General features: G+C 37.2%; 1 protein-coding gene across 3 annotated transcripts; it reads left to right on the top strand.

The window, feature by feature from the left end:
• The first annotated feature begins 4,438 nt into the window (after window positions 1-4,438).
• On the top strand, window positions 4,439-19,717 carry LOC106096301 (tudor domain-containing protein 7). 3 transcript variants are annotated; one of them, XM_013263979.2, is made up of 13 exons: window positions 4,439-4,616; window positions 4,774-4,817; window positions 8,314-8,338; window positions 8,662-8,896; window positions 9,472-10,425; window positions 13,729-14,221; window positions 14,293-15,041; window positions 15,121-15,495; window positions 15,570-15,685; window positions 15,757-16,060; window positions 16,128-16,276; window positions 18,679-18,827; window positions 18,927-19,717. In XM_013263979.2, exons 4-13 carry the CDS (start codon window positions 8,666-8,668, stop codon window positions 19,151-19,153), a joined length of 3,747 nt encoding a protein of 1,248 aa, XP_013119433.2. In that variant the 5' UTR covers window positions 4,439-4,616; window positions 4,774-4,817; window positions 8,314-8,338; window positions 8,662-8,665; the 3' UTR covers window positions 19,154-19,717. The 3 variants fall into 3 exon arrangements, with proteins under 3 accessions (XP_013119433.2, XP_013119432.2, XP_013119435.2); XM_013263978.2 differs by lacking the exon at window positions 8,314-8,338; XM_013263981.2 differs by lacking the exons at window positions 4,439-4,616; window positions 4,774-4,817 and having other exon boundaries at window positions 8,327-8,417.
• The last annotated feature ends 538 nt before the right edge of the window (window positions 19,718-20,255 follow it).

Raw genomic sequence — 20,255 nt, 5'->3', positions numbered from 1 at the left:
TTACAATACACTCCTACTTAAGCACATCATAGTATGGAACAGCATGGCAGACGGTTGTACGTACCGGATTGACCCAATGGAGCTCTCCCAAGATATATTCATTAACAGGTGGTGGCATTTGCCCAATAACAAAATATTAAGTGCACTATCTGTCAAAATCAGTGATTAGTGCAGCTCTGATTTTGTGTATGTTACTAGTTTGCGCTATTTTTCGTTGTTTGAGTATGGTTCTTAACTATAATACACACACACACACAACCAAAACTCGTTGACAGATAGTTCACTTCGCGAGAAAGAATTGTATTCAGCTGTTTACGGTACACTACCTGGTAGTTATGTCACGAGTTCTGCATCGGCAAGGGATGCCGCCCAGGGGTACAACACACTGCTACAACACCATAGAACAGCGATATTCAAAAACACACACTTTTTGCATAAATAATGTTGTTGTAGCCATTGGCATGTGGAGGTAGAGATTCTCGTCAAGCTCATACAGTTCCATAAGACCGATTGCTGCGGGAACGTTATGACCTTTGGCGATTTAAAGGCGCTGTAGGTAGCGATCCCCGTCAAGCTCACACAGTTCCATAAGACCGATTTCTGCGGGGACTTTATGACTATTGGCTATTTAAAGGCGCTAATAACTCGCCTTTTCATATCGAGTATCATCATGGAGCATTCCATGATGAGGATGAACTTTTCATCTTCAAGATAACTCAGTTTGATCCTGTCAGATTTCGCAAGTATCCATACAATTTTGTCTCTTAGCTTAGTTGGCTGCTATAGACATTTGGATCCTTCCGCCGAACTTAGAAATGTTTTCCAATAGCTTCTATCTTCACCAATTTCTAACCCTTCACTAATTTCTGACACCTGTGTGATACGATGCCGTTCTCCACTTTATCTATTATCGGAATTTTGCACCTCCTGTTCTGATGTTCATAATCGAATGACATTTGCAACTTTATTCATTCTAACAGCATGATATTGTTGTTGTTGCAGCAGTGTATTATACACTGAGGCGGCAGCGCTGCCGATAAAGAACTCCATCGGGTCAATCTGGTACGTACAACGGGCTGCCATGGAATTGGCATGATATAGTCCATGCAATCGTTGTATTTCGATAAATATGCCAGCGTTGTAATAGATAGACATACAACAACACGGTAGTATAGTGTCTTGTATGTAAATGTAAATTAGCCCTTGAACATTCCATTAGAGGGTAAACTTCACATATATCAATGAGTGCTGTCCGATCCAAGTTTAAGCTCAATTATAAGGGGACTCCTTTTATAGCCGAGTCCGAACGGCGTGCCGCAGTGCGACACCTCTTATGGGGAGAAGTTTTTACATGGCTACCATACCATGTTTTCAAATGGCATAGCATAAGAGGGGGAGCAATAACTTGTATAGGGTATTTCTTGTATATAGTAAAGTAGAATTTTTTGTTTCATATTGTTTTCGTTTACTGCATCGAAGAGCTAGATACAATTACTATCGTGTCATGGGCATAGCAGTCAGGTCCGGTACTGCCGAGAGAGAGCTATACAACGCGTACATGTACATACGTGTGTCCCAATTAATGGCCAAGGTTACAACCTCGCCAAAGTGAGTTACTATCTGGTTCTAGGAGACTATAATGTGCATCACATTTCATGGCATTCTCCTATAGGTAACGACCAGCGTGGCCTTGGCAGAGCAGATTGGAGGCTCAACGTTTTTCACGGTGGATGAGAATGCCCCACTAGGATTACGAAGAGGTACAGCAGCTCGCCAGACACTTCCATTGCATCCTCTGATCTCCTGAGTGATGTATCCTGGCAAGCCGTCATCTCTTTGGGGTCACACCATCTCCCCATAATTCTCACCATCGACCGACCACCCGACTTCATAACCTTTAATCGCCGGATGTTTATCAATCAGAAAAAGGCCGATTGGGCTGGCTTCAGAGAATATACCAATCGCCGCTTCAGCGAACTGGCCTCCGAGCCGACGGACAGCCATTACAATTTACTGTGGGCGAAGTTACGAATGTTATCCGTGGCGCCAAATGATTCAAGGCGTTGGGCCCCGACGGAATCTCTACATTGATGTTGAAGAATCTGGATTTACCTGGAGTTGAGTACCTTACAACTGTCCTCAACCCGTCTTTGAACACTTTTATAGTTTCCGATACCACATGAGAACTAAGGAGACAGCCCATCGCAGTTCGGAGGGCGGCATTCTGATAGATCTGAATATTATTCCACTGTATCACAAAGTTGACGAGACCACACAGGCGCTGCATAACTAACCACAGACCGGCCAATTTCTCCATCGACCATCACAGTCAGCTCAGTATTCACCTCACGCGTACTTGTAGTGAACAATGTGGCTGAAGATTTGGTGGCAGATATTGGTGACTTAGATTTTAAACTCTCACACAGTACGCTCGAAAATATAGCGTATGTGTTCGCAAGGAGACTTATTGCTCTGTTAGTTAGCACATAATATCCGAAGTTCCAATCTTTGGTTATTTCTCTTTCTATATAACGGCGACGAGTTAATGCAGATGATCTCATCAGCGTCTCGCCTCTGGTCTTAAATATTTCAATTGGCAATCCATCGTTCTCCGCGGTCTTGTTGTTTTTTAGCCGGGTAACTGCATACTCTGTCATTCTACAAAATCTGTAGGATAGAGAAGAAACCCTATCAAAACATTTAAATGATCATAGCCCAAAGCCTTTTGCAATACCTTTAACTCAAAAAGGGCATATTAAAAACCGAAGCGTGATGCAATCGTCAATTTGTTGACTATATTTTACACTTAATGCATTTAAGGACTATTTTTAATTTCTGGAATTTTGATTTTTAAATCAGATTAGGCAAGAGTGACATACAGCACTTCAAGCTTGCTTAGGTCACAAAACGTTGTTTAAAATATCATGAGAAACTTTTATCACATCAAAGGAGTGGTGATTGTTTTGTACTTGACATAGTGTTAAGAGTCATGACTTTTGTATCTGAAATCTAAATACTCACAAATGTCACTTGCCTTTGTGACAAGATAAGTACCGCTTGAAAATAATTGTGCTATTGACTCATGTAGGAACCTAAAAATGTCTTGGGGATCTAATGTTGTTGTTGTTGTGGATCTAATGTTGTTATATGGCTGCAATGCCATTTTTTTAATGGTATAGTACCTCACAAATGTTGCCAGAATTAAGAGGGGAAAACCATTGCTGAAAATTTTTTTTCTGATATTCTTGTCAGGATTCGAAGCTGGCGTTCAGCGTCATATGCGAACATGCTAACCTCTTTGCTAATGTGGCCTCCATAGCGCAGAGGTACGCGGTTAAATGCTTCAAAATAATTTTAAAATGTTGACATGTTTCTAAAAACTTTCTTTGTAGTGTTCGCCAAATTGTTAAATCGTCCATAGTTCAACTTGTTATGTGTTCATTACCCTAAATTATGGCACAGTGTATTAAAAGTTTTTGTTTGTAATGGCCAAGGAGAACAAAAGTTACATAGCCTTTCCGCCCATAACCTCTAGGTTTGAATCTCAACAAGAACATTAGAAACTCGTTTTAGTAGAGGTTATCCCCTCTAAAATGCAGTTGACATTTGTGAGGCCTTCAGCTATGTAAAATTTCTTTGCGAAGAGTTTGCGCTAAGTGACACGTCATTCAGTCTCAGCTATAAAAGAAGTATCCTATTACAAATCTTAATATAAACATATCTCCAGGTCCTCTCTATCCTCTAGCTTTGATCCATTTGAACTGAGTCCTTGGTTTTGTAAAACAGAACGTTGATGTAAAATAAACTAGATTTTAGAAATTTAATTTTCTGTTTCTTTTGTGTAAAATTAACCTGAAGATAAATGATAACACTATTCAATTTCTTTATTGTATATAATATCAAATAGTTTTATACTTTATATGGGTTAAAAACAAGAGCTAAGGATTTATAAATTCTTTTCTACTTAATTTAGCTTTGCTTAAACTATATAGGGACGATATCATTTTTTTTAATATAACACTTAAGAATAAAAAGAAAACAATTTTTGAACAATAAAAACACTAAAAAACAATTTTTAATCGCAATAACAAAAATAAACTTTATTCTCCAAAATTTAGGGATGCCAGTAAAACAGTCTATTGATAAGCCAAAAATTTATATGCACACCTAATAATTTTTCAAGTCAACGCCGCCTATCAGAAATAAAATCTCGATGTGGGCTACGCTTATACTTTCGTTATAAATAAAATAGGCATTACTTTTTATTAAAGAATATGATATGTGTAAAACATTATTAATTTGTATTTGTAACGATGAATGTTTAATATCTAAATTTGCTATATATGTATGTATGTTTAGAACCGTTGTTTGCGCCGTTACTTTATGGCCTGTACTGTCCCCCGCCACATAAATATTGTGACGGCGTTTGTAATGTCATTCTTATTCGACTGTGGAGTTGTTCTGGTGTCGTGGATTTTAATTGATAGTGGCATATCAGAATTTTATATTTCGAGCAACTTTTATTTGTCCAGCACTATTGGGATTCCCCTGAAAATATTTGTGTTTGCTTCTCTCAATTGTTCGTGTAATCTATAGAAAAAGTTGAAGATTTTTGTGTAAGTTGCATCTGCATTGTGAAAGTTACAATTGGCAATTTTTTTTTTTTGGGGAAAGTGGAATGGAATTTTGCTAAACACAGGCGTATATACATGCATTCTCCTACATACTATAGTAGGCCAACAACATTCATACATGTTTCATTTGTATTTGCAGTAAAGGCAGAATTAGATAAGTCTGGAGGCTGCAGCCAGTATTTTGTAAGTATAAATATTCAATTAATATGTAATAAGTTTTTGTTTAATATGAAATAATCTGCTGTTCAAATTGATTAAGTATTTGCATTCTTATTGGGATGAACAACGTACGTACACACGACCATCGGCCGAGGTTATCGGATGAAATCGATAACTGCATTGCTGCGGCTGATTTCATTTGTTTTCATTGGCGCAATAGCTTTGTTCACGTAAAGTTTTGCAGAAAATGAAAACAAACCTTTCTTTTTCTGCAATTTAGAAGTCGAGAGTTATTCATATAAGCATAATTTTCAAGAAGCATAAATATAAAATAAAATATAGTCTTAAATTATTGCTCGAATTTTCACATAATACATCATGCTTACAAGATAAAATATAAAAAGTAGCTGTGAAAATTTTTTTCCAAGAATATACCACCAAGGAAAATCGGTAAAGGTGGAGTTACATAGCTCGCGCAGCACTTATGCGTGCATGTCAGAAAAAATAAAATAGATTGGTTTTGTATTGTGTGAGTTACGTAACAACCAAAAAGATAAGATTTGAATATGCTTACTGTTCAAAATTGTTTTGCAGTCCGTAAATTAGAGAATTTTTTTTATTAAAATCGTATTAAACCACGTGATTGCCAATCAACGTTGGAAATGAAAAATAAGCTGGTGTTTATAAATTCGTGCACAGCAAAAGACGCATGGTATGTAACTCAACCTAAAGAGCGTATGAGGGCGCATCTGATTGCTTAAGCCCGCATAAGTGCTTCGTGGGGTATGTTATTCAACCTTAAGAATTCTCTTATGACAAGATTCTAGTTTTGGCTCAAGGAATCCATCAAGGAAAGCGTTCTAATCGTATTTAACGTAAATAAGGAAAGTCTTCTGGATGCAAAAAGTGACAAATCATATAAATCATATCTCTTGTAGGGGCATCTTAAAAATGCATCATTATTGAAACATATTTGGTTGTGGCCGGCCCACTTCAGGATGTAGTTAAAGGATGAGGTCATGCGAACAGTCGAGTACAATATTTTTATTTTTGATTTTGTAGTAAATATAAATATCAAATGCTGGCTTCATAACCTTTAAGAGTTAGATTTACTACATCTGTGACTTTTAGCAATATTTAAAAGAAAGGTAATGATAAGTACTATTGTTGCCCCGATGTACATCTTATATAAACCTATGTCAAAATATGAATTCCTTAGCCTCTATAGCGTAAATTTATTAAGATTTGAAGGAAAGCTTTCCACATGGTGTTTGTTATGACTTGCAATAACATATAGTCCCTAATCTGATAGAGCTCCATTATAAACCAACTTCCAATTAGTTTTTTTTTTTGCTTCTAGAAGGCGCAATTATTATCCGATTTCTCTGAAACTTTGCCCTTCGTCTAGTTTATGTTCCAGCACTCTTCATAAAATGTTCTAGCTCCAAATCAATCTCCTAAATAAACTTATTAATTCCATAGAGGGCGCAATTCTTCTTTAAATGGATCTGAAAACTGATATAACTCCTCATATACTTTCTGAATTCAGTTCCAATTTAAAACAAAATGTTCATTACACCATATCGCTGGATCAAATCCTACGGTTTTTTTTGCAATACTAGTACTCTGCACATAAAATATTCCAAGTGTAAATAAAGGACTCGTGTTCTTCTTTGCCCATATTCGGCACAATTTTTACAGGTTTGTTAAAAGGGGGTTTTGAGGCCCCGAGCCCTGCCGAAACCAACTTTTAGGTTTATGAATATGGGCAACTGAATGTTGTGGTTTAATGCAAATTTGCCTATGAACATTCCATTGAAGAACTGGGGCAAAGTTTTCACATACAGTGATATGTGCTGCCCGATTCTAATTTAAGTTTTATGATGAGGGACCTATTGTTGATAGGCGATGCCGAACGGCGTGCCGCAGCTATTCGGGGAGAAGATTTTTATCGTACCTCACAAATATCGCCTGCATTAGGAGGGCATAACCACCACTGAAAATTTCTTATCTCGTCATTATTTGAACTTAAGCGTTCAGCGTCATAGGCGGAGATGCAGATGTTCGCTGCGGTGGCCTCTTTGGTTGTTGCTTATTGTTGTTGAAATTCATTTATATTGCAATAATCCGAACTTCGCGTAACTGTAAACGTCGGATAACTGAAACAAATTTCCTGTATTTTGTTATTTTCAATTCAGAGGATTCTAATGTACTACTGTGGGAAAAATAAGTAGATCTTTTTAAAAGACAATGGATTGCTGCAACCCAACGTTATTTGAAGTAGTTTAAGTTCAACGTGAATTGCTATGCGTCTTGAAGGCTATTCCGGAAATTGACTTAAACAACTATTATTTACAATTTTTGTTTGTTTCTCTTTCGAGACGGCCTGAATGATCGGAGATTGCAAATTGGCCATTAATTGGCCACTACAGAAAATTTATTCCTCTATGTGAACGTAGAACAATTATTACCACAATTGGAAAAAACCTTGGCATAAATGTTTTGCGGCCTGGAGGGATTGCTTTGAGGGGAAAGAACTGAATTTGCTAGAATAAAGAATTTAAAAATATGAGTTACTATTTTTTGTCACAGTAGTATAGCAACATTAAACAGAACCTTTTCGTGAAACACACAAAAATATAGTCTATATGTGAGTTTTGGTGTAGAGGTGGCAATCCTCGTCAAGCTCTATAGGTAAGCAAGATCGTTGTGGTCCCATCGCTTCGGGAATGTTATGCCCTTTTGTTATTTAAAGGCACTAATAACACACCTTGTAATCCAGTATCATAGGTACTTAGTATTTATGTAAGAGCCGGTACCACCCCCCCTTTCATTAAAACTGTCCACTCCCTATCGGTGAGCAAGATCGTTATGGTCTCATCGCTTCGGGAAAGTGGTGGCCATTGGTTATTTAAAGGCACCAATGACACACCTTCTAATCCAGTATCATAGGCACTCAGTATTTATGTAAGAGCCGGTACCACCCAATAAAACTGTCCACTCCCTATAGGTGAGCAAGATCGTTATGGTTCCATCGCTTCGGGAAAGCACACCTTATAGTCCGGCTCTTACATAAATACTGAGTTCCATTGAGCACTCATTCCATAGAGCATTTCATTAAAACTTTCCACTCCCTACTACCGAATGTCCACGACTGCAATTGTCACAACCTGATATTTCTCAGTTGAGCTTCTTAAGATATCGATGAACACCACACAAATCGAAGTTCAGAATTCCATCCCATGTGGTTCTTATAGTTATTCCTTGCCGCGATACATGAGCTTGTCGTGTATACGATTTTTGGTTAAACATTTTTGTTGTATTGAGTTGCCGATGGAGAAATTATTGTATTTTTCCCGATATGCGAAAACTCGATAACTATCTGTATGAGACTATAACTTGCACCCTATAGACTAAAATAAAATAGGCCCACAGCAATTGCCTTTGAAGTTTTAAGTTACTTCCCTCAACATCTTCAGAAAGCAATGTTATGACTTAATTTTTTTCTGATTTTTTCCAGCTTCTATCACATTGGATTAAAAATGGTACTTAAGCTCAAAATATTTTATGGAGATTTCTTTAAGCGAAAACTTGGGTTCATTTGGTTGAAGGATTTCAAAAATTGTAAATTTTTATTGAAAGCCTTAAAAAAATTTTTGGTTTTCACTTCTTTTAATTATTTTTGTTTTGTTTTAATTTTCTTGTTACTTTTTAAATTAGTTGATGTATGCCTCTTCATTGGTGGCTAAAAAACAGTCTCCAGTTTTGCATAAATAATTTTTATTTGTTTTATTGCACCAAATTTTAGGTTTTAAGTTTTCTCATTAACCACCTTTTTTTTGTTTTTCTTTTGTTTACTTTCATTTAGTGCAATGTCTAGCAACTCCAATGCAAAGCAACAGGAATTGAAGCATATCGCTTCAATTGTTCGCGCATTAATCACATCCACCAAGCCACCGTGTTATCTAAGAAATATTTTACGCGAATATAATGAAGTAGAGAGCAAACAGCTGCCTTATAAGAGTCTCGGATATAAAACAGCACAAGAACTCTTAGAAGATACGGGAGAATTTCACTTTAACGGCAATCGCGGCGGAGGAGATGTAAGTTGTATTTGTTATTGTGGTTGTTTTATATTAGAGAAGAGGAGAATTCCAAAAAACGAACACATTCTCTCTGCGGCAATGATGAATGATTTCTTTAACGCATACCCACATCGCACACATTAAAAATAAAGAGGAGGGGTTGTTGAGCGCAGTTTGTCTCAGCATTCCATTCACGTCTTTTTTTTATTCGTCATATATAAAGATTTTAAAAATTTGTTCGTCTTTGTTCCCCCGTATCCAAATTGAGAATGCAATTTGTTTATGCCTTCATTTTCATCTTTCATTTTCGCCTTCATATAAATAGATTTTTAAATATGTATGTGGTATATGCATAGATATTTCTATACATACATACATACACACATATGTGTGTTTCAATGTTAATGTTTATTTTCATATCGTTGGGCAATTCGTGCGAGGAAGAAAATGTATGAGAAGTGTTTTTGTTTTCATTTTCGTTCAATCACTCAGTCATTCACTCAGTTGTTCGAGCATAGACTTTTCTTCTCTTCTCGTCAGTGATTATTAACTTTTTCCTTTTACTTTTATTTTTGTTGTTGCGGAAAACAAAGGTTATAATCGCCGCAAAACCCAGTGTAAAAACTGCTCATATCACTTCTATGGTAAGAGGCCAGAAAGCCAGCAAGTCTACACGAATTGCCCCAGTAAAAGCTGTAAAACAACCCCCTCGAATGCTATCGAATCGTACAAACGGTTTCGGATTTGGCAGTGGCGCTGGTGATCGCAACAATAACAGCAGTAACAATTTCAACAGCTACAATAATCGCAGCAACAATACTCCAACTGCACATCAGCATCAACAACAACAACAACAACAACTTCAACGTCAGCGATCAATGGGTAGTAATAGCCAGCAAATGGATTTGCGGGATATGCTCAATTCGAAGAAAAATCAAAGAATTCAGCAGCCCCAGTATCAGACGAATAGCGAGCAATCGAAATTACAATCGCGAATTGTTCAAAATGAAAATCAGGCACAACAACAACAACAAAGTGGTCCGAGAGCTATATTGGGCGCAGCTAAACCTTCCGGACCGAAAGAGGTTCAAAATCAAACAGCGGATATGGAAATAAAAAATAGAAACACACCTCCTAAGGCACAACAGCCGCTGTCGCAAAATTCTACAGCAACAACAACAACAAATACAACGAGGCGAACACTACAAGTTGTGATTGATTCAACAAACCAAAAACCAAATATAAACCAAAGTAACCACCAGCAGCAACAATCACAGGCAGCGCCAATGGCAAGATCAACAAAGCCCTTGGTTGTTTATCAACCAAATGCTACTGCTAATCACCATCCAACTAGTAATTTAGCTTCCAGGCTGCAACAGAACCAGCAACCAACATTGCCGCAGCCGCAGCAACAAGCGCAACATAAGCAACAACAACAACCAGTAAATGCTCACCAAGTAGTGCAGCCAGGTGATGCAATGAAATCCGGCACGACGGGCATTCAAAGTAGACTTAAAGTTGTTGCCCCGGAATTTACACCAAACCAGGTAGGATTAAACAAAAATTTTATTTCTATTAGCATTCTAGCAGAAAGCCGTAGAGATTACTAACGATTTGAGAAAACTCAGCGCGGGACTATTTGTCGCTTGGTTTTTTGCAGTTTTTTTTCTTTGCATTTCACATAAAGCCTAGTACTGAGTTCATTTCCACCAAAGTTGTTTATTAATTGCTATATATCCAGCATTCTATTGGAGCAACATAAAAAATGAAACAGCAACACACAATCAAGACAACAGAATTGAGGCAAAGTTGTTTGTAACCCAGTTCGTAAAGGCTCTATCACACTACATGTTCTTGTCTTTGGCATGCCACTTTTTAAGCCTAGTACTGACTTCATTCACGGCGAAAATGCCTATTAAATTATTGCGCAATCCGTCGGACCCTTTTTCTTTGTCAGAACACAAACAACAACACACAACAACGACAACAGCATTGATTCGGTCCATTTCGTGAGCATTTAATTACATTTGCAATTAAAATTGTGCGATGCAGCGACATGTCGCTACTGTTTTGCTCATAGAACTAAGTACCACTTCTGTGGAATGTCGCTGTGTTCCTTTCAGCCTAGTATTGACTTCAATCGCAGCGAAAATGCCTAATTAATTATAGCGAAATTCAACAGCCTCTGTTCTTCGCCAGAACACAAATAAAAATCAATCAGCATTGAAGCAGATTGGTGCCCATTTCCTGAACATTTATTTACATTTGCAATTAATTGAAGTGAAATTTATACTGACGCAGCGACATGACGCTACTATTGGGTTGCCCAAAAAGTAATTGCGGATTTTTTAAAAGAAAGTAAATGCATTTTTAATGAAACTTAGAATGAACTTTAATCAAATTTACTTTTTTTACACTTTTTTTTCTAAAGCAAGCTAAAAGTAACAGCTGATAACTGACAGAAGAAAGAATGCAATTACAGAGTCACAAGCTGCGAAAAAATTTGTCAACGCCGACTATATAAAAAATCCGCAATTACTTTTTGGGCAATCCAATATTTTGCTTAATCCCATGGCAGTCGGTTGTACGTACCGTATTGACCCGATGGAGTTCTTCGTCGGTAAGGGATGTCGCCACACTGCTATAACAACAACTATTTTGCTCAAGAACTCAGTACCATTTTAGCGAAATGTGTTGTTCGGGCGAAAAGTCAAAGTCAGTACTAGGATTCGGGCAAAATTGTCTATTAATTGATTGCGAAATATGCATAATTCTTTTGGACGAAATAACCAAAAAAAAAAAATTCAAACAACTACATACAACAGAATTCAAATTTGTAGTGGTGCAGCGACATTTCCTTCGCTTCAATTAATTGCCAATCTAGTTAAATGCCCACGAAATGGGCACCAATCAAAACTGTTTCAAAGATGTTGTCTTTGTTGTGTGTTGTTGTTCGATTTTTTTGTGCTCTGGCAAAGAATATAGTCCGTCGGATTTCGCAACAATTTAATAGGCATTTTCAATGCGAATGAAGTCCCTTTTGGATTTAATTATTTACATTTGCAATTAATAAAAACGAAATTTGTATTGACGCAGCGACATGTCGTTGCTATTTTGCTCATAGAACTCAGTACCACTTCTGCGGAATGTCGTTGTGTTCTTTTCAGCTTAGTATTGTGTTCATTCGAAAATGCCATTCAGCGAAAATGCCTTTTAAATGATTGCAAAATCCGACGGACTCTATTCTTTGCTAGAACATAAACCAAAATCAAAAACAACACAATAAAGACATCAACATTGAAGCAGAGTTTATTGATTCCCATTTCGTAAGCAATTAATTACAAATTAAATGAATCGAAATTTGTACGGAATGTGTTCACATTTTCTTTCTCACCATTTTTTTTAAAGCCTAGTACTGTATTTGCACCGAAAATGCCTATTAAACTATTGCGAAAGCGATGGACTCTTTTCAAACAACAAAGAAAACAGCATTGAACATACAACAGTTATTACATTGGCAATTAATTGAAGCGAAATTTGTATTGCCGCAGCGACATGTCGCTACCATTTTGCTCATAGAACTCTGTACCACTTCTACGGAGTGTGTTCGCATTTTCTTTATTACCATTTTTTTTATAATGCGTTTTGACAGTTGTTCAGGCGTAAAGTCAAAGTCAGTAATAGGCTTAATGCGTTTTGACAGTTATTCGGGCGAAAAGTCGAACTCAGTACTATGGTTTTCACGTAAAACAGTAAGGGGAATCCCAAGAAAGGTTTGTCATTTTCATTGTTCTAACATTTTTGTTCATTAGCTTAAAGTTCGAAAGTGTTACGTCATATTTTAATGGTGTTTTATAGCCATATAGCCGAATAATCGCAAAATAATACTGAACCTCTAGAGATAAAGATGTTCAAAAAGATGGACGGATAATTACGTAGAGTAGTTGTGTTTAATAAAGTTTTCAAAACCAGATTTATTTTAAGCTGCACCATGGCAAAACGTCAGGGATCGAGTTTCTATGAGGCTATATTTGTTTATGAATTTTTATGGATCATATTTGGTTTTGGCGTTAGAGAGCCAGAGCGCTAGACTTTTTCAAAAATGGACAGTCATTACAGTGTTAGGTCTAAAAAAGTTTCCGCTTCCATTAAAAATTAATTGAAACAACTCACTGCCTAGATTACTAACATTTGTTCTTTTTATACCCACCACAATAGGATGGGGGTAAACTAATCTAGTCATTCTGTTTGTAACACCTCGAAGTATTCGTCTAAAACTCCATAAAGTATATTTATTCTTGATCGTCACGACGTTCTGAGTCGATTTAGCCAATCCGTCCGTCTGACGAAATCACGAATTTTGCACAGGTACATAATATTGATGTAGGCCATTGGGGATTGCAAATGGGCCACATCGGTTCAGATTTAGATATAGCTCCCATATAAATCGATCTCCCTATTTGACTTCCTGAGCCCTTACAAGCCACAATTTTGTCTGATTTGGGTGAAATTTTGCATGTAGTGTTCTGTTATGACTTCTAACACCTGTGCCCAGTACGGTCCAAATCGGTCTATAACCTGATATAGCTTCCATATAAACTGATCTCCCGATTTGACTTCTTTAGCCCGATTGGGCTAAAATTTTGTGCAATGATTTCTCTCATGATTTACAAACTGACTATCAAATTTGGCTTTATTCGGCCCGCTAATTGATACTGCTTTTATATAAATCGATCTCCTGATTTTTTCTTCTCATTTTCCTTTGAAAAATAGGTGATAGGAAATTAGCGATAGTATCGATAGTATTTTCTGGCGTTGCATAATAACTGCTTAAATTTATTTTCTTTCAGCACAAACCCTCATTTCAGCATTATAACCCCAAACTCGATGCTATTTCTGCTCTCATTCAGTATTGCCGTTCTAAGAACTATTCTGCACCTCGTTTTAATAGCATGAAAGGTAAATTTTCAAATAGAACCTATTCATGCTGTGTCCATGTCAATGATGTCATATACTCAACGTATCCTCACGAATATGAGACTGAATATCAGGCCAAGGAGGCATGTGCTAATACAGCTTTGGCCAAACTCAAAATGCAAGAGAAGAAACGTCCTATGCCACCCTGCTCATTTTCTGGCACCAAATTATTGGATAAGCTGTACACAGAGTTGTTGAAACATCCCCATGGTATATTTGCCAAGAATCTGCCAGAATGGTTTGAAACAACATTTGAGCAGTCATTACCTGAAGATTGGTGGATCATGATACAAGAATCTAGCCTATTTACTACAGAGACTGGACTTAGTAAAGTCATAATATTTGCAAATAAGGATGCCGATAGAGGTAAGTGGTAATTTTTAATATTCATCTGTTCTTGTTTTACCTTAAATGTTTTTTTGTTTTGCATTGCATAGATCTCACACCTCTGGATGACAAGACAAAAGTCATACAAATCGATCCCATATGTCTGCCCTGGTCGGAAGATTATTGGTCTATTTTAGTGACGCATTGTGCCTCCACCGTTGAAATATGGGGACGCCTCTTCGGTGCTGAGTATTCAGTGCGCTTTACTGCCTTAATGAATGACATCAATGTCTATATGGCAAACAAAAAAGAGCGCCCCGTCTCCATAACACGCAAGAATATATATCTGGTCTTTCAAGACGATTGCTGGAACAGAGTTCGAGTGGAAGAACTGGATAAATCGAAAGGTTCTGCTTTGTGTTTCTTCATAGATTTCGGAGATGCCGATTGGCAGCCTGTTGATAAGTTAATGATTTGTGAAAGTCACTTTCTCAAATTGCCCGCCCAAGCTGTGCCATTTTGTTTGTATGGCCTAGAGGACTTTGAGGGCAATCCCAAAGCCCGCACATGTTTGGAAGACCTATTTGCCAACAAGTCCGTTGTTGGCAAGATATTTACCAAAGAATCTGAATTTTACGACACAAATTCAAAGTTTCATGGTAAAGTTCAGGTTGTTCTCTTTGATACATCCACCGCAGAGGATGTCAATCTTAACCAAGAGATTTCCAACATGATATGCCATCAATCATTGACGCCAGAAATCAATCCAACAACGGTTAACAACATTTTTGTGACACATATAGGTGACAATGGTGATATCTTTGTGCAAGTCAAGAGCGCTGAACTGAAGTATATACAAGTAAGTGGTTGTATTGTCTGTGTTCAAAGTGAAGCAGTAGCATGTGCACGAAATTTGTTTTTTTTTTTACTATTTACAGAGTTTGTTACAACAAACAGTGGAAACACGTTTTAAACGAGATCAGCACAAAGTTACTTTTGAAGATCTTAAACGTTCCACTATGTTTCTTATATGTGATGATGAAGATGCCAACGATGTTAAGTGGTATCGTGGTGCGTTGGCCGATGCCAAAAATCTCAAACCAGACAGTGATAAATTCCCCATGTATTTCGTTGACCAGGGCATAACGAAAACGACTGATATCTCAAAAATATTCCTCTTGGAAAGTTTAAGCTTGGCCTTAAGCAAATTTCCCGAGCAAGCCATAAAAGTTCGTATGCATAATATACCCGATATAACAAAAGACATAGTGGGACGCATACGTGGACTATTGCCTAAAGATTGTGAAGCTTTGGTAAGCTGTAAAGAAATGTCCATGTGGGCCTTCAATTAAACAAGAAGTGTTTTTGTTTTTTTAATTTTGTTTAGGCAAAAATGGTAGTGGCCGGACCTGTGCCACTTGTAACAATACACACACGTTTAGAGGGCCCTGGTATATTGGTTACCATTAACGATGTAATACGCAATGAACACGAACTTATGGGGTAAGGCCTTTGATGAAGTTGAATAACACATTTGATTTGAATAAGTGAATATCTCAATGTGTTTATTGCAGATGTTCAGATTTGTTACCAGGAGCCTCTGGTGGGGCAGACAATAACAGAGACTCTTCGAAATTCGCTTTAGATTTTTCGAAAACCACACAAAACAATGCCAACGCCATGGGCAATTTGTCTTCTCCATCTACTCCCACGTCGAATGCATTCATTGATATCACACAACCATTGTTGACCACAATGCCTGGATCACCACAGAAAGTAAGTGATTTGCCGAAATTGTGCAATTACAGCGCTATACCTGCCATAGGCGATTATTTCGAAGTGCGCATAACCATGTCGGCAAATCCTTCTAATTTCATTGTAAGTGCCCATTGAGGTGTTGCTGTTAAAATCCCTTTTTAATTGGTGTTGCTTTTTACTTGAATAGATTCAACCTTATAAGGATTATCCTAATCTAAGGACGCTAATGAAAGAGCTACAAGTTTTCTGTGAGAACAGTGATGAATTCATTCCAACCGATATGGTAGACATTGGAGAAGCCTATGCAGCTAAAAATGCCGATGGATTCTTTCACAGGTAAGACGTCATATGATTTTATTTATTTTAGCTAAACAGTCTTGGGCGGAAAATTTGGCTAATGTAACAAAAACAAACAGATTGCAACTTTAGATGAAAAAAACATTTAAAGCAATCCTGTACCACAATTTATGATAGAATATGATCGCGGTGCTTCAAAATAGGGTTATAAGATCCTCACAGGTGTCAAATCGTGGATGTATGCATGGAAGTCATAACAAAACACGTCAACTAAAATTTCAGCCAAATCGAATAAGAATTGCGCCACCTAGTGTCTAAAGAATTCAAGATCCAAGATCGGTTTATATGTCAGCTATATTAGATTATGAACCGATTTGAACTATACTTTTCACAGTTATTGGAAGTCATAACAAAATTCGTCATACAAAATTTCAGCCAAGAATTGCACCCTCTAGTGGCTCAAGAAGTCAAGACCCCAGTTGGGTTTTTATGACAGCTATATCAGTTTTTAAACCTATTTCAGTCATACTTAGAATAGTTGTTGAAAACCATGGAAAATTTCAGCCAAATCGGATAATAATTGCGCTCAAGAAGTCATGAGCCAACATCGGTTATTTTGGCAGCTATATCAAAGAATAAACCGATATGGTCCATTTACAATCCCACCCGACCTACTCTAATAAGAAGTATTTATGCAAAATCAGCCAAATCGGATAAGAATTACGCCCTCTAATGGTTCAAGAAGTTAACATCCAAGATCGGTTTATATGACAGCTATATCAGATTATGGACTGATTTGAACTATACTTTTCACATTTATTGGAAGTCATAACAAAACTCATCATGGAAATTTTCAGCCAAACCGGATAAGAATTGCACCCTCTAGAGGCCGAAGAAATAAAGATCTCAGATGCGTTTATATGACGCTATATTAGGTTATAAACCGATTTCAACCATACCTAGAACAGTTGTTGAAAACCATAACAAAACACCTCATGCAAATTTTTAGTCAAATCGGATAAGAATTGTGCCCTCTAGTGGCTTAAGAAGTCATGACCCAAGATAGCAGCTATATCAAAAAATGAACCGGGCCATATCGGTTAATTTTTTACAATCCCAACCGACCTACACTAATAAGAAGTATTTGTCCAAAATTTCAAGCGGCTTAATTTACTTCTTCGAAAGTTAGCGTGCTTTCGATAGACAGCCGGACGGACATGGCTAGATTGACTTAAAATGTCATGACGATCAAAACTATATACACTTTATGTGGTCTTAGACGAATATTTCCAGAAGTTGAAAACGGAATGACGAAATTAGTTTACCCCCATCATATGGTGGAGGTTATAAAAACGTACTGCCACATTATTTACATTCCAAACAAACCAACTGACTCACTTTTATACCCACCGTTACTCCAAATATTAAAATTTATGAAATCAAATGTAGCTTTCAATTTTCTTCATTAAACAAGAAAAAGGCATTGCAAAAGAAAAAAATGGATTTGAGCCGTTATATACACAAAACTACTTGACATATTCAAACCAAAACTCACATTTACAATAATTGAAATGTTCTCTATCAGATGGCATACACAATTTTTCATTCCGACTATGTTGAATTTAGCCATTTTTGTGTACGCTTGTGACACTGTGCACTGGCTCTTGCATAAATACTGCGTTTCTGCGTCTGCTTAGTAAGGTTCTGGCTTCTACACTAGAAAGTAAGAGCTTTTGGTCGTTCGTGAAAAGGGTAATGGGTAGTTATTCATCTATTCCAAATCTTGTTAAGGATGATCGAACGTTCACCGACCGGGTTGATAAGGCTAACCTGTTGGCTGATACTTTTGCAGGGAACTCTTACCTGCCGGATAGCAATCAACCACTCCCCTCAATGGCGTCATGCTCCAGGGTTCTTGAGAATCCCCGGGCCCGGATGGCATATCAACACTTGTCTTACGCAGGTGTTCTTCGGCGCCTGCTTGTCCATTATGCAATCTTTTCAACCTTGCCTACCGTGCGGGAGTCTTCCCGGCGCGTTGGAAGTGAGACAAACAATCCTGCGATTTATCGGCCAATTGCAATACCCTCCGCTCTCTCCTATCGCCAACGCAATGCACTGCATTCATAGGGGACATCCCCTGCGTGTTAGTTGTTAGAAAAGATAATGGCCACCCTGTTCCTTCGGCGATCGGTTCTTTTGACCGGAACAAGCTTGCTCATACACAGGAACTTGACTAGGATCGCCACCTCCACACGAAAATGTGGCTACAACAACAACATTAACAAATAGCAAATGCTTTTATTATGGTTTAGAAATTCAAATATATTTTTTTTTAGTTTGGTTCAATGGCAAAAATTCTTTCAACATTTAAACAGCGCCCAGGACAGAGACATACATATTTTCTATGCCTTATATTTTCCAATAATTTCGATTTTCAGAGTTACAGCCGTCAAAAAATACGGTGACATGATTCACGTACGTTTTTGCGACTTTGGTGATAGCGCCACTTTAGACAGCAGCCAATTAAAAATATTGCCCCTGAAATTCCGTCAATTACCCAAAATGGCTGTTCCAGCTAAGCTTTATGGTAAGTGCTTGTGTTACCCAAATGCTGTTTCTAGTATTTAACGACTCTCTCTCTCCCCTCTCTGTTCGTGTTTTTTTTTTTTTTTTTTGCGTTACTAAGGCATTAAAGCTGTCAACGCTGAATGGACATTGGATGACTGTTTATTCTTCCGTAAATTAACTGTTGGCCAAACATTTGTGTCGGTCATTAAGAACATTAAATACGACAAAGACAACTCGCTTCTCTCACCCATACTCGAACTGGAACTTATTGACGTCACCACCGACGAAGATGTATACGTTCATCAACTCCTGCTCGATGAGGAGCGAGCAATTAAAGAAAATTAATTTTAATTTCAATTTAATTCTACACTAACTGCTAGTTCACAAATGAACGCCATTTTTTATACGACGCCTTAGTCTATCGATTTACTATTACGTGTTGATCGCGTACCAGACGATTTTCTTAATTCTTCAATTTGGAAAACTTTACGAAAAATTTCATCACATTCCGAGTTAATGTTCATTTAAATTCTTTCATTTCAAAATGTTTATCATACAATTTGTTTTTGTTTTTTTTATAACACATAGGCATATAGGTTATTTAATTTTATTAAATTGTCTTGTTTTTATTTAAACGAAAAGAATTATATCGATACTATTTTAAATTAACTCCCAACTCAGTTTTTTTTCATTATTATTATTATTATAATAATAATCACCCATTTGTTAATAAAATATTTATGTACGAATACATAATTTCGCAAAAAAAAACAAAAAACAACAAAAAAAGAGAATTATAGACATGAATAGACACTAATGTTATTGGAAAAACATGTACTCTAAAATATGCAACAAATATAAACATAACATTTCATAATAAAACCAAAAACACCCTACTTAAAAAGTAAACTTATCAAAGTCTTTCAACCATTTTTTATTCCTGCCAAACAAGTCAGAGTCAAACCTAGCTCAAATCAAGTGGTCTACATAATGACAACTGGCACGGTCTTACTATGAGCACCACAAAGATTGGAACTTTGAGCTCTGACCCTTTGGTGTTTCTGAGAAACTCAGCATAAAGCTACCGGTCGTCCATAGGTTGCGGACAATGTCACAGACAATCATCGCTATTGAATGGAGAGTCTCAGTGAGAGGCCGGCTTGAATACTGAGTCCCTATGATACTCAATATGACAAGGCGACTTATTTGGCGCCTTTAAATAACCAATGGCCATAGCTTTCACGAGGCCATCGAGCCTATGGAACAAGCTTGAGAATCAGTAAATCGAATCTAGAAATCTCTGAGTTGGTCAACGAACATAAACGGAATTTATGGCCATAACAATTGAAGCATTGTTATTAAAGTGTCGGCCTTAGTAGGTTTCCATTGTACAATGCTACCCACCAACCGAACCCGATGACGACGAAACAAATGATCAATTCTATTC

This window comes from Stomoxys calcitrans, chromosome 5 (assembly GCF_963082655.1).
Source record: "Stomoxys calcitrans chromosome 5, idStoCalc2.1, whole genome shotgun sequence".
NCBI classification, from domain to species: domain Eukaryota; kingdom Metazoa; phylum Arthropoda; class Insecta; order Diptera; family Muscidae; genus Stomoxys; species Stomoxys calcitrans.
This window is presented reverse-complemented; position numbering and strand designations above follow the sequence as displayed.